At 40.2% G+C, this 13,253-nt stretch overlaps 1 protein-coding gene across 1 annotated transcript in view; it reads right to left on the bottom strand.

Moving 5' to 3' along the window:
- The window catches only part of pde11a (phosphodiesterase 11a), a 103,103-nt gene that overhangs the window by 40,902 nt on the left and 48,948 nt on the right, over positions 1-13,253 (bottom strand). Inside the window, exons 6-9 of the mRNA XM_061235654.1 lie at positions 10,761-10,893; positions 10,045-10,120; positions 6,449-6,516; positions 3,879-3,971 (exon numbers count right to left, since the gene is read on the bottom strand). Coding sequence (XP_061091638.1) covers positions 3,879-3,971; positions 6,449-6,516; positions 10,045-10,120; positions 10,761-10,893 — 370 coding nt within the window. The remainder of the gene's footprint in view (positions 1-3,878; positions 3,972-6,448; positions 6,517-10,044; positions 10,121-10,760; positions 10,894-13,253) is intronic.

The raw sequence follows: 13,253 nt of genomic DNA, 5'->3' as shown, positions 1-13,253 counted from the left end.
TTAACAGTGATGTCACTAGGGCTTGCCAGTAACCACCAGCCACTGTGGCTAATGGTTAGTCACCAGCCAGTAGCAAAAAAGTAATAAATATAGCTAACGTGCAAAGTAATAGTATATGCAAAGTACGTAAGTGCATGTAACTGCTCAGCTATCTAATTTGAATAACGTGTGTGTGTGTGTGTGCATGCGTGCATGAAAATAAGTTTTAATCCCTAAATCACCTACATTTTGCAAATAATGTAGAGAGCTAAAACAAAGTTACTCCCAGATGGTGTACAAAGGGTTTTTTCCAATAAAGGAGTATGAATATGATTTGAGGGATGTTTGTAAGTTTACTATCCAAAAAGATAAAAAAGGGATTAAAAGGCGATGCAATTCTATTGTTGGGGTTAAGTTATGGAACAATGCTAATATAAATTTAAGAATGTGTCACTCACTTTTTGTTTTCAAAAGAATGGCTTATATAGCTATTTTTGAGGGTTACAAGTGTAAATGATTTTTTATTTTTTTATTTTGGAGGGTAGCTTACATTCATATGAATGTAGGATAGGTTTATATAAGCATTATGCTTCTGCCTGTGCCTTTTCAGTCACCACATATTACACAGACTGTTGAATTTGTTTATATGGTTTAGACTGTTTATATTCATTGTACTGTGTGATGACTGAATAAAATACTACTACTACTACCACTACTACTACTTATCGGAACAATGATACACCACTCTTAACTACCACGTTAGCCTATTAAAGATAAGGCTTTTTAATCTTTAACAAAACACATGCTTCAGGGAGTTGTAGTATCATAGTATTTCCTAGAAATTGCAACCAAAAACTCACCTGCCAAAGTACCCAGTAAAAGATGAGCTAAACACTCTCTACGGTTACACGCCATTGGCAAATTCAACCAGCATTTGGTGGGTGGCAGGTGTTAATATCAAACCCTGAATGTCTCTAAAACTGTGGCTGAATGAGTCACTTTTAGGGCACAACAATGGAGGTAATACAGGGTTTCATGCATTTCTTCATAAGAAATGCTGCTGCGATTTAAAGAAAAATGGAAAAATTATTCACCGGTCTCTTTATTTCCAGTTGTAAATTACATAAACGTATTACAGTCCAGAGGCCCTCATAAATCCACATTGTACTGCCTCTGCGAGCAATATCAAAACACATCAGGTGCAATAAAAGGTGCTGATGAGGTAAAAGAAGGCTGGAGCGTAGCGCAAAGCACGGTCTCGCTTTTTAAGGGCGGGGGGAAAACCAAGTCTTGAGGTTCGGTCCCGTTGTTTCCCACCTCCTTTTTCTGAAATCCATGGAGAAATAACTCTTGCTTAAGTCTCGGGATCCTGATTTGATCAAATGTGCTCATGTTTATTCAGTGCTGCCAGGGGCAATTCATCTGCATGCTCAGTCACTCCAAACAGCCCCCCCCCTCCCCCTCCAGGTTCGGCATACCTCCCCCTACCGCCCCCATACATGAAAGTCACCCGTGAACTGTCTCAGCACTGCTCCGAATGAGGCAGGCACTTCCCTGCTATTAAACCAGTGAAAGAGAGCCTGATTACCATTGCGGGCCTCATTATTGTCACTCACAATTTCATTGAAGAAGAGCCAAAGTCTTTTTTTCCTCCTCTCCGTCATTAATAATTTATCTTGACTTGAAAGTCTTAATGGGGATCTATCTTCTTAATATACACACTCACTAGTAACATGACACAAACAGGACTAATATGGTGATTTTCTGTGGCGTGCAGTGATGGCACTATGTCGATTCATGCCAAACATAAAGGCATTCTACAAGCCACCTTGGTGGTATTAGGACATGATGCTACTGCACACTACATGTTCATGTTTCTGTATAGGGCCTATATCAATTAATACACTGTTATTACCATCATTTTTAATAACAGCCTCTCCTTTACAGTACATGTTTGCTGTGTTTCTAGTATCTGAAATCTACACCACATGAATTCATAAACCATCAAATTTTGCCCTAGTCCTATACATGATTTACTGCACACACATAGCTGAATACTCAAATTAAAGAAGAGGCTTGTACCATTCAGAAATTTGAGCATGTACATACACTGTACACAAACGTTACACTAAAATACAAATAAATTACAAAACGCCCTATGTTAATATAGTTTAGTGCTGATTATCTGAATTTCTATGTCAAGGACCAACCTAAAACTACTTTATGTTTGTGCACAATCTGTTTACAAAACTTGGTAAAGATATCGACAAGAATTCCAATTCCACATGAGCTTTCCCAAAACTGCATCCAGATGTCCTCAAGTGTCCTCAAATCTCTCCAAATACAAAACATCTGCATGTATTTTTGTCCAGACACTGGAATGTCCAGACACAGGATTGATACATTTTTAAACAAAATTTAAAGAAAATTAAGAGTCCAAAAAAATGTTTATGCTAACATAATGCTTTCTAACCAACCTGCATCACATTTAGAATTGAACTTAGGTTAACCAGAGCCCAGTAAAAGTACAGGTTTATCAATAGCAAGTCCAAATCCTGTAACTACGCCCGTCTGCCTGTCTACGAAACTGGAAATATGTCGGCCGGACAGGCAATAAAAGTGAGCTAAGAATTTTTTTTTTCCTGCAGCTTCTAATTTCTCTATGTTTGTTCTTATATGGGAACATGATATTTGACATAGGGAAATTGTGTCAAGGATAGTTAGAATATGATATGATAGATGATAGATAGATAGAATATGCCGTGTGTCTGTGGCAAGCTGAGGGTTGTAAACTGTGAGTGTGGCGAGGAAGAGGCTGGAGTTTTATTGCCCTGCTTTGCAAATAAAGGGCTGATAAGCATCTAAACTGCTGTCCTTTTTTAAATCTGGCATTGCTTTTTGCGGTTTTATTATGTTATTATTAATTTAAAATTGAAACACCTTTAACTACCCAGACTTAGACAAGATGTTTCATTTTTCATTTTCATTCTTGTGCATTCACTCGCTCAATTTCCATGTTAGCAAAACGTGTTTACTCAACATAAGGAGTTGAAGCCTATCAAGAGTCAGTAGCCTACCTCCTTAAAAATGAAGAAATACACCTTACAGCAACTCCGAAGATGTTGTATTTACACAAAGTATCATATATTTGAAATATTCAGTGAAAATGTCCTGACTTACAAATACGCAAGAATGGAGTTTGTTTTCATGATTGCTAAACTGTGAGTCCAGGAGAAGGACAATGCACTGGGTCAGTTGATATAGGCTCATATCAACTAAACCAAGTGTAAAGAGAAATAAAAGAAAATAAAATACATTTGTGAACCATTAACGGTGTCTATGGGAAAAATAGAAGGTCTGAAAATGTTATGTTCAAAACCTCACAGCTAAAATTACAGGCCAATAGCACATTAAGATTTTTTATTTTGCGTGGGGACAATAAAGTAATTAAATAAAGTTTTCTTCTGTCCACAGAAGAAAACTTTAATGTGAAATCAACTCCACAGACTATCAGCAGGTGCACATTATTGATTGATTAGACACAACTATCACTAGTTGTCCAAAAAGTTCACTCCCCAGCTAACTAAGCTGAAAAAAACAGCTGAAGCTAGGTTTTGAAACAGCTGGTAACTGATTGACCAGCTCTGACCAGCTCCATACTCAACGTGGTTTGACCAGCTCAAGCTATGTTTTATCACAGCTGGTAGCTGGTCATTTCAAGCTGGTAATAGCTAGATTTTACACCAGGGAATGTTTTAAGTTATCACTATAGTGCGGATACTTTCATAAGAACTCTACACTTACAGTTATCATAACAGTACCGTCACATTTTTCCCCGAATTGGAAATAGGCCATCATACAAATTTATCAGTAGCTGAAAGGAAAAACATAATTCTTACATCCAGCGCCACAGACTGCTTCGCCCACGACTTCTTCACTTGGTCATACATGATGGTGTTGTTGATGCCGAGGCCGCAGAAGATGACAAAGGCCTGGTGATGAAAGAGAGACAATGCTTGTGCAGTACCAAAGGACACAAGATGTGGAACACAGCACTGAATGACCATTTCAAAGATTTGATTTGCAGACAGATTACTGCGTTGATGACAGGTAATATTGTATGGAGCAATCTAAAATAATTGCGAAAATCTACTAGTAAGTGCATCTGTTTTTGCATCTATTCTCATTTACATTTGCATCTATGGCCAAAATGGAGGTCTTTAAACTGCTATTTCGGTGTAATCAGATCCAAAGCCATAAAATGTTTGCTTTAGGGGTGCCATTTGATTTACTTCTTGAATGGTAATACTCAAGAAATCTAAGCATCTTCATCAGAAGTGAAAATCTGATTTGTTTAACACACACAAACATTTCCATAAAGCATTGCACAAGTTGGCATTTATATAGCCCCTTTATACAAGGCACTATACAATTGATGCTTCTCATTCCCCCATTCCTACAATTGGCTGCCATGCAAGGCACCAACCAGCTCGTCAGGAGCATTTAAGGGTTAGGTGTATTGCTCAGGGACACTTTGAAAAGCCCAGGGTGGGATCAAACCGACAACCCTCCAACTACCAGACAACTGCTCTACTGCCTGTCGCCCCCAGTGATGCAGCACCTAGTACCGTGACTAGGATTAAATGTCATTCATTTTTAAATATGGCACGTGGTCTTTTTTTTTTTTAAATATGAAACATTCTACAGGTCCCAAGATATTTAAATAATAAAACAATGCACCTCTACCTCTCTGGTGACTTGGAGGGGCTCAGTCTCTGACCCTCACCCCCTACAAACTGGAATCCCACAGGGCTGAGTTCTTGGTCCTCTCCTCTTCTCGCTATACACCATGTCTCTTGGTTCTGTTATCTCTTCCCATGGCTTGTCTTATCACTCTTACGCCGATGATACCCAACTCTTTATTTCCTCCCCCCCCGATACCCAGGTCACCACACAGATCTCTGCCTGCTTGGCTGATATCTCTGTGTGGATGACTTCCCACCACCTGAAGCTTAACCTTGCCAAAACTGAGCTTCTCTACATCCCTGCTAAGTCCTCTCCGTCAATCGACCTCTCACTGACTGTTGAGGACTTTGTAGTTTCCTCCTCCCGTATCTTGGGGTAACTCTTGATAACTGCCTCACCCTCGCTCCACAAGTATCCTCCACTGCCAGAACCTGCTGGTTCTTTCTGTACAATATACGCCGTTTCCGTCATCTCCTGACGGAGAAAGCCACCCAGCTCCTAGTCCAGGCGCTTGTCATTTCCCGCCTAGATTACTGCAACTCTCTCCTAGCCGGTCTCCCAGCGTGTGCCATCAAGCCCCTCCAGCTGGTCCAGAATGCTGCAGCCCGCCTAATCACCAGTCAGCCCAGGTCAGCTCATGTCACCCCGCTTCTCATTGGCCTCCACTGGCTTCCTATTGCCGCACGCATCCGATTCAAGGCCCTAGTGTTGCCATTTCAGGCTGCTAAGGGGACTGCCCCACCTTACATACAATCCTTGATCACTCCCGACTCCCCAGCTAGACCACTCCGGTCTGCCAGCTCTGGTCGCCTTATGGTTCTCTCTCTACAAGCACCTGGCGGTCAAGCTGCATGTTCACGCCTGTTTTCCGTTCTGGTTCCTCAGTGGTGGAATGACTTGCCTACCACTGTCAGGACAGCAGAATCCCTCCCCCTATTTCGACGCAGACTAAAAACACACCTTTTCAAACTCTACCTTAGTCCTCCCTCCTGATTTCCCCCGCCCCCCTTTCTGATATCCCTATCCCTCTTGTCTAACCCCCCCCCAAAAAAAGAATTGCACTTATGATGACTATATGTTTAGAACAGCACTTCATATGTATTTTCCTAGTTATGGATGTGATGCTTTGACTTGTGGAAGAACCTATGCACTTGTAAATCGTTTTGGATTAAAAGCGTCTGCAAAATGACTAAAATGTAAAATTTAAATGAGCTGACAAGATTCCCATTTTCAATATAAAATTCAACTTTTGAATGCAATTCACTTATGATTATCTGCTTATATAAGTACACATATGATATAATGACATTAAGTGTTTCTATACAAGTTTATCCAGTTTAAACCATTTTTAATCATGAAAAAACTGGTTTAAGCTAGTGGTTTTAATGTTATGGCTGATCTGTGTATTTACCTCGGCATCAACAGGAAAGTTGAGTGACCCAATCAATGCAAATTACATCCTAATTACAACTGTTTTGTAAATCACACATAGATACTGCAACATTATTGCAAGCTTATTGTTTTTATGTCTGAAAAGCAGTCGCAGTCCTTTAGAACATTGTACAGGGATATTGACTGCTGGAACCGCTGGATCGAGAAAATAAACATTTTATTTAATATTTTATTTATTTTAAGTAAAACGTACTTAATTTGTTTCAGAACAACAGGTAAGAATAGTGGTGAACCCAGCTGAGCACCAATGAAACAGAAGAGACTACTGCACCTCAAAGAGCCTCTGGTCAGCGTCGTCAAACGGTTTCCCATCCAGCCTGTTCAGCACTTGCGCCACACCTGCACAGCACACAGAGAAAAGACGATGAGGGGCTCCCTTTCGGTAATCTCCTTTTCATCAAGGGTGCCTTCGTTTCATTTTTCTTTTTAGCCAGTTATTGAGCTTGACTTGTCTGCTGCATTATAAGTGCAATCCATTTCCACTCTCCGGGTCCTAATTAGCCCCCGATCTCACCCACGTATTAATTAAAGTAATTGATAAAACAATGCGTGAAGCCGCTCCCTGGGCCTTGCTAATGAAAACGCACAGGCTTTTCTCCAGGCGCCTCTTTTGTCTGCTCTCTGACGCCGGGCAGCTTCCTGCTTTCATCGTCCTCAGAAGTGCGGTTCTGCATAATGCGCTATCTCTGCTGAACAGGGGATAATTCAGGAGGGGAGGCTTCTCGCCCTGGTAAGAGGACAGATTACCGCTTTAACCTTTTTATAATCTCAGGATTGGGTCCCCTTTGAAGGCCCACAGAGAGAGCTCTGTTTGTACCGTGCGCTTAGTTGCAAGTTTCAAAGGGCCTCCGTAATGGCTGGATCACAGCCCAATGCTGGGTACCCTCTTCAGTTTATTTCCTTGTTTAAAAAAATAAAGGACTGTGTTGGTAATCCTAATTGATAGCTCATAGTCAGTTCCAATTTAACATCAGAGAGGGGCTTGATCAGGAGTGGTTATTCGCCTACATTCACCTCAGAATAATACTCTGTACTCCCACCCACAGTGCACTCTCCAAGGCCTTTTCACATCAAATGCATTTTCAAAGTCTCTGCTTAGATGCAGTCACTTGGGGTGCACACTGGAGACCTGGAACATTCACAAGGAGGTCTGTCAGTAACCAGGCAGGAGGAAGCACTTCCTTCATACTGTATACTACACTATCCATTGAGCAGTACTGGCTCCTGCTGTGTCAATCAATCAATCAGGCGTTATTTCTAAAACACATTTCATTCAAATTTGCAAAACAATGTCCTGAACGCAAAAATAAAGCACACATGCTCACGCATACATGTACACACACTCACACATGCACAGACATACATGTACAGTGCCATAAAAAAGTATTTCCTCTATTATTACATAATTGTCACACAGAATGGTTTCAGATCATAAAATTATCATTTCATTTATTCATTTATTCAATGAAAAAAGTTATCAAACAGCCAGGTGAAAAATTAATAGCAAATAACTGGTTGCACCACTTTAACTGCGGTTTTATACTTCCTATAATTTTATATCAGCCTTTCGCATAATTTTGGAGGTATCTTATCCCAATCTTCTTTGGAGAACTGCTTTAATTCAGACAATTAGTATGAATTGCTTATGCCAGGTCCTTTCTTCACAACTCCAAAACTTGGGACCCATGTAATCCAAAAAGTTGCATTCTTCTTTTGTGATGCTTTTCCAAGCTTTAACAGCAGGCTTTAACAGGTTTTTTCTCTTCAATCTCTTCTTTAGGAGGTGAAATGCATGCTCAGTCGGTTTAAGGTCTGGTAATGGACTAGGCCCGTCTAAAACCTTCCTTTGCATTTGCATTTCCTTTGTATTGATAGTGTGTTTTGGGTCATTGTCTTGCTGCATGATGAAGTTCCTGCTGCTACCATCATGAGTTACATTATCAATAAAGATTAGTGAGCCCACTCTAGAAGCAGCCTTGCAAGCCCAAGTCATGACACTTCCTCCACCGTGCTTCAGAGATGAGCTTGTATGTTTTGGATCATGAGCAGATCCCTTCTTTCCCCACACTTTGGTCTTTCCATCACTTTGGTAGAGGTTAATCTTGGTCTCATCATTCCATAAAACTTTGTTCCAGAATTTGGCTCATCTCTGTACTTCTTTGCAAATTGTAATCTCGCCTTCTGATTCTTACTATTGATAAGTGGTTTGCATCTTGTGGTATAGCCTCTATATTGCTTCTCTCCAAGTCTACTTTGAACAGTTGATTGAGATACCTTCATCCCTGCCCTGTGGAGATTGTTTGTGATGTCACTGACTGATGTTTTGGGGTTTTTCTTCACAGCTCTCACAATGTTTCTGTCATCAACTGCTGTTGTTTTCCTTGATTCACCTGTTTGATGTCTGTTGCTCAGTATACCAGTGATTTATTTCTTTTTCAGAACATTCCAAGTTGTTGTACAAGCTATCCCCAATGCTTGTGCAATGGATTTCCCCTCTTTTCTAAGCTTCAAAATGGCTTGCTTTTCTTGCCAAGACAGCTCTCTGGTCTTCATGTTGGTTTATCTTAGCTTAACACAAATGCAGTCTTCACAGGCAAAACCCAAGACTAAAACCAAGAGTAGACATTCAGAACTATTTATTGTTTAACTAATCAATCTGCCAGGACACATCTGGGCAACAAGAAATACCTGTCAGTCACATGCTCCAATAATAACAAAAATAACAAATTTAGATAAAAATACCAGGAAACAAAAGCTGAAAATCAGATCTGTTATCTCATGTACATCTTTTGAGCTCAAACCCAATTGTCTTCAGTGTGTAGGAAAAACAAAGGAATTGACCTTGCTGTTCTAATACTTTTGGGGCTGTGTTTCAACTTTGTTGTGTGTTCTTTCAGAAACTGTGGTGATGGTAAGGTATCATAAATAAAAATAAGGTATAATGAAGATGGTATTCACTCTGATGGTAAGGATCAAAATAAGCAAGGTTTAGATTCAACAGGCTGGTTGCAATCAAGCCTGGCTGTGTTCAATCATCTGAATAATCAGCAATCATCATCAATAATATTTGGTTACTTGGTTGATTTAACTAAGTAACTATGGGGGCAATAACTTTTTCACATGGGTGATTTGTGTTTCGTTTTTTTAATTAAAGAAATTAAATCTTCCTTGGTTTCCCTTTGTCTAGTATGACATTTTGTCTAAATATCTGGAACAATTCAGTGTGACAAACACTACTGTACATGAGCACACATTCACACATGCTCACACAGCTCATTCAGACATTAGCACATGTGCACTCCTGCAACACACTCACACATGCTCATAAACACACATCGGCGCACACGCTTGCATGCTGTTAGAGCACAAACGGAAATAATAGCCTCCTGTAGGCCATCTCAGAGGTGCTGAGCCTCTCTTCAGCATCGTGCTGGCTATATACACACTGTCCACTGAGTGCCAGGTAACCACTAACTGACCAGCATTATGACACAGTGAGAGGCCGGGAATGTGATGGTACCAAAGGTGTGAACAGGCCAGCACGCTCTCTTTATATACCTGGCACACTTATTTATGAGCGTCATTTACCAGAGCTGCAGATGCTAATGCGGTGTGTACAGACCCCTGATTAAGGATGTGGAAGGAATTCTCATGAATGCATTTATGACAAAGAATGTCTTGCATGACAACGTACACAAATTCAACAATGGGGCTTTTGGTGCTTCTCCCTCATTATGAAGAACTCTTGTGGTTGCAGACAAAACCTGCATTTTGTCACTTGTCATCTGCAATAATCCCCGGGACCTGTGACGGCATAGCTAATGGCCTGGTAAAGATGCTGACAAAAGGGACGCTTCACAAACTTACCAATTATCTGGTGGTTGCTGTTCCAAATAGGCACACAAAGCACAGAGCGGATGTGAAATCCGGAAAACTGATCAGCCTGCAAGCAGATTGGGGAAATGCTGGGTCTTGGTACAGTCCACTGTAATTGCACAGATCAATACGAAGCCAAATATTTGTGGTACTCTGTGTGATTTTGTCTTGAGTTAAAAAGGTTTATAACAGTTTAGTCAGTGCTTTGTGCACGTAAGGTAAATGAAAAACATCCAAATTAATGAGTACACCTCCTGAGACCTGGGAGGAAAAAGTTGATGCATGTAAAAAAAAAAAAGGATATAAACATGTTCCAGTTTTATTTTATTGTTTTATTTTATTTTATTTTATTTTATTTTAATTGAATGTACCTCATGTTAAGAGAAATACTGTATAGAGGTCAGGGTGGTCAAATGTAATGTCCTCATTTGAGGACACAGTGCCTCAGGAGGTGGTCTTTGTGGAAAAATCATTTCGGAAAATTTTGACATTTGGGAAAAGCAATGGTGAATTACCATTGAATGTGTGTGTGGTTCTAGAAAATGTTCCAGTTAAGAAGGAAAGGGGCAATACATCTTTTTAAGAAAATAGCTGGTTGCAAGCTTGAGGTGTATATAGTGTGGAATGTGTTATGGATGTTATACCAAATTACCATTATTTGTGCTTGGAAGCTGAAAGCTGCCATAATTCTTGTAAATGCATGTTACCTCTGCGTCAAAGCGTGGGTCCTGGTACGCATCGCTGATATTCACAGGAAGACCGGTAGAGGCTACAAGCTCAGCGATACTGTTGTTGATGAGCCAGTCAGAATAAGACGATTTCTCCAAGCTGTCTTTGAAACTGGGATACAAAAGATAATCATTTAATGGGGGTTACCTGCAATGACAAATAGGATATCCCTAGCATTTCGGGCAGGCAGGAAATTTTATTTAAAAAATACAAATGGAAGCATGAAACAATCACCAGAAGCCAGTGTATAAATGTAATTACTGGAATTGAATAATTCCAATTAAATACATTATTTACTCAGTGGATATGAAGTCTAGTGAACCTAATTACAGAAATATAAAGAGGGGAATCTAGTTAAGAATTTTTCATGTTGCCAAGGTCAACCAATGGCCCATGTGGTTCGTTTGGTGGCCATTTTGAATTGATGTCCTCATGAGTGGCGAAAAATGCTGATTTTCATACCTCCTGAACAAAACAACATACAAAGACAAATGAACCAACTTTTTTATATAATTTTCACACCAGGAATCAAATGCAAAGGTCATTGACATACAACTGTTCTTTAGCCGTGAAAAACAGGCAAATGACTTTTAGGCTCATTTTGTTTCACAATAGTTTCCTGCAATAGCCATATTAAATTAGTTTATTATCTTATATCAATTGCAAGGATATTAAATTGATGGCAATCACTCTAACTGACATAGATGGCAATCTGATAATACTAAGTGAAAGCAAAAGTAATCTGACTGTAGACCATGGAAGAGACCTTTGTGAAGTTTGCCAAGTCCTCAGGTATGCAACGAGGGTCAAATTATAGAATAGTAGGTTATAGTGGCAGCATGGTTTCTGTTGAATGTTAAATTGGAATTGGTCCCATTTGCAGGAGGTCTGCTTGGCATCTTCACCAAATTCCCAGCCTATCAGCGCTGGTACCAAACCACATCTGCACAAGCCCAGTACTTTGAGACTGCATATGTGTGGTCTTATGGATGACCCTGAGTTCTCCCAGGCTGGGAAACATTGTGAGCTGGCGCCCAGATGAAGAAGAGTGAGGAGGCAGTCCAGTCCAGGTCTGGGAGGAGCCGCTTGAGCTTGATGAGCTGATGCTGCTTCCTCGCACCTGCCCCTCACTCCCTGGGCACTCCTGATGGGTTATTTGGCAAGACCAACAAACCCACCATGCTGCACTTGCTCTTGGATGACAAGACAGATGAAGTACCCTGCCATCTTCATCCAAGATGGAAACACCCTCTTTCATGCCCTCACAAACCTGCTTCATACATTTGGAGCAATCTGCTTGCAGGTCCAGGAAGAGATGGTGGCCAAGAAGCACTTCATCTTCTCCACTGACTCCTCCCAGCCTGACTTCATGAAGGCACAGGAGAGGCTGAGGTGAGTTCATAGTGCAGGGTACGGCCACCAGGAAACCCCAGGAGTTTAAGCTCTTTCTGGGCAATGAGGAGAACAACAGCAGCTCTGACAGATTATGCTGAAGGTCTGGGGAAGTAAGGAGGCAGCAGCCCGGCTGGCAAAGTGCGAGACAGCTGGGCAATTCCACAGTAATGTCCACCTGAGCATGAAAATATCAACTTACTTACTTCTCAATTAAACTTATCAAGTCCCAAAAAAAGCTTTAAAAATTATTTATTAGTCCCATTACCATTGAAATCAATGCCATTTGGCGGCCATCTTAAAAACATTCAAAACCATTTCATATGGTTTTCTCAATGTCAAAACTGATAGTCAGTTTGCCATTTCAGATGACAACAAATGTGTCAAGATAAAAGTTGATGGGGAAGTAGATTGTCAAACAATGTGCATTTCAGACATGTCACATACATAACGCAATGGTGTCACATCAGTGGAGGCTGGTGACTTCCAGAATTGAGGAGGCCATTTTTTTCCGCTTGCTCACTTCACTCGCGATGGAATGTTCCCTGTTCTCTTATCTGTCTTTGTGCTGGCCAAAGGCATACTATTTGGAGTGTAAGCTACAGTCAGAAAGTTCTGGCTGATGAAATTCATTGTGCAGAGCTTAGCCTTGTGCCTTCCTGAAGAAATGACATTGCTGTAAGTCTATGAGCCTGCCTGATAATTAAGCTGAGAAATGACATTTGGATGTAATATAAATGCCAAGTGAACATGGGTAAAAGGCAGGAATTTTAATTATGTAGTTAAAAACAATTTTGTTTAGCTTACATTTTTCATTCTTCTACAGCTTCAACATGTAATCACCAATTTAATCAAGTTTAGCATATAAAAAAGATAAGATAACACTTTCTTTATCATATGTAGTTTTATTCAATATATTTAATATAAAATATGTAAAAATATGGTTCCAGTTGGCTTTATCTAACGTTAACGTTATCCACTAGAGGGCAGCACTCTATTCGTATTTAGAGTGAATTTCCTCACAGAGCAACAATTCAGTAATTTGATATGGAAGATTATTAAATTGACTTGTAATAAAA

Source organism: Conger conger, chromosome 3 (assembly GCF_963514075.1).
Source record: "Conger conger chromosome 3, fConCon1.1, whole genome shotgun sequence".
In the NCBI taxonomy this organism is placed as follows: Eukaryota; Metazoa; Chordata; class Actinopteri; order Anguilliformes; family Congridae; genus Conger; species Conger conger.
This window is presented reverse-complemented; position numbering and strand designations above follow the sequence as displayed.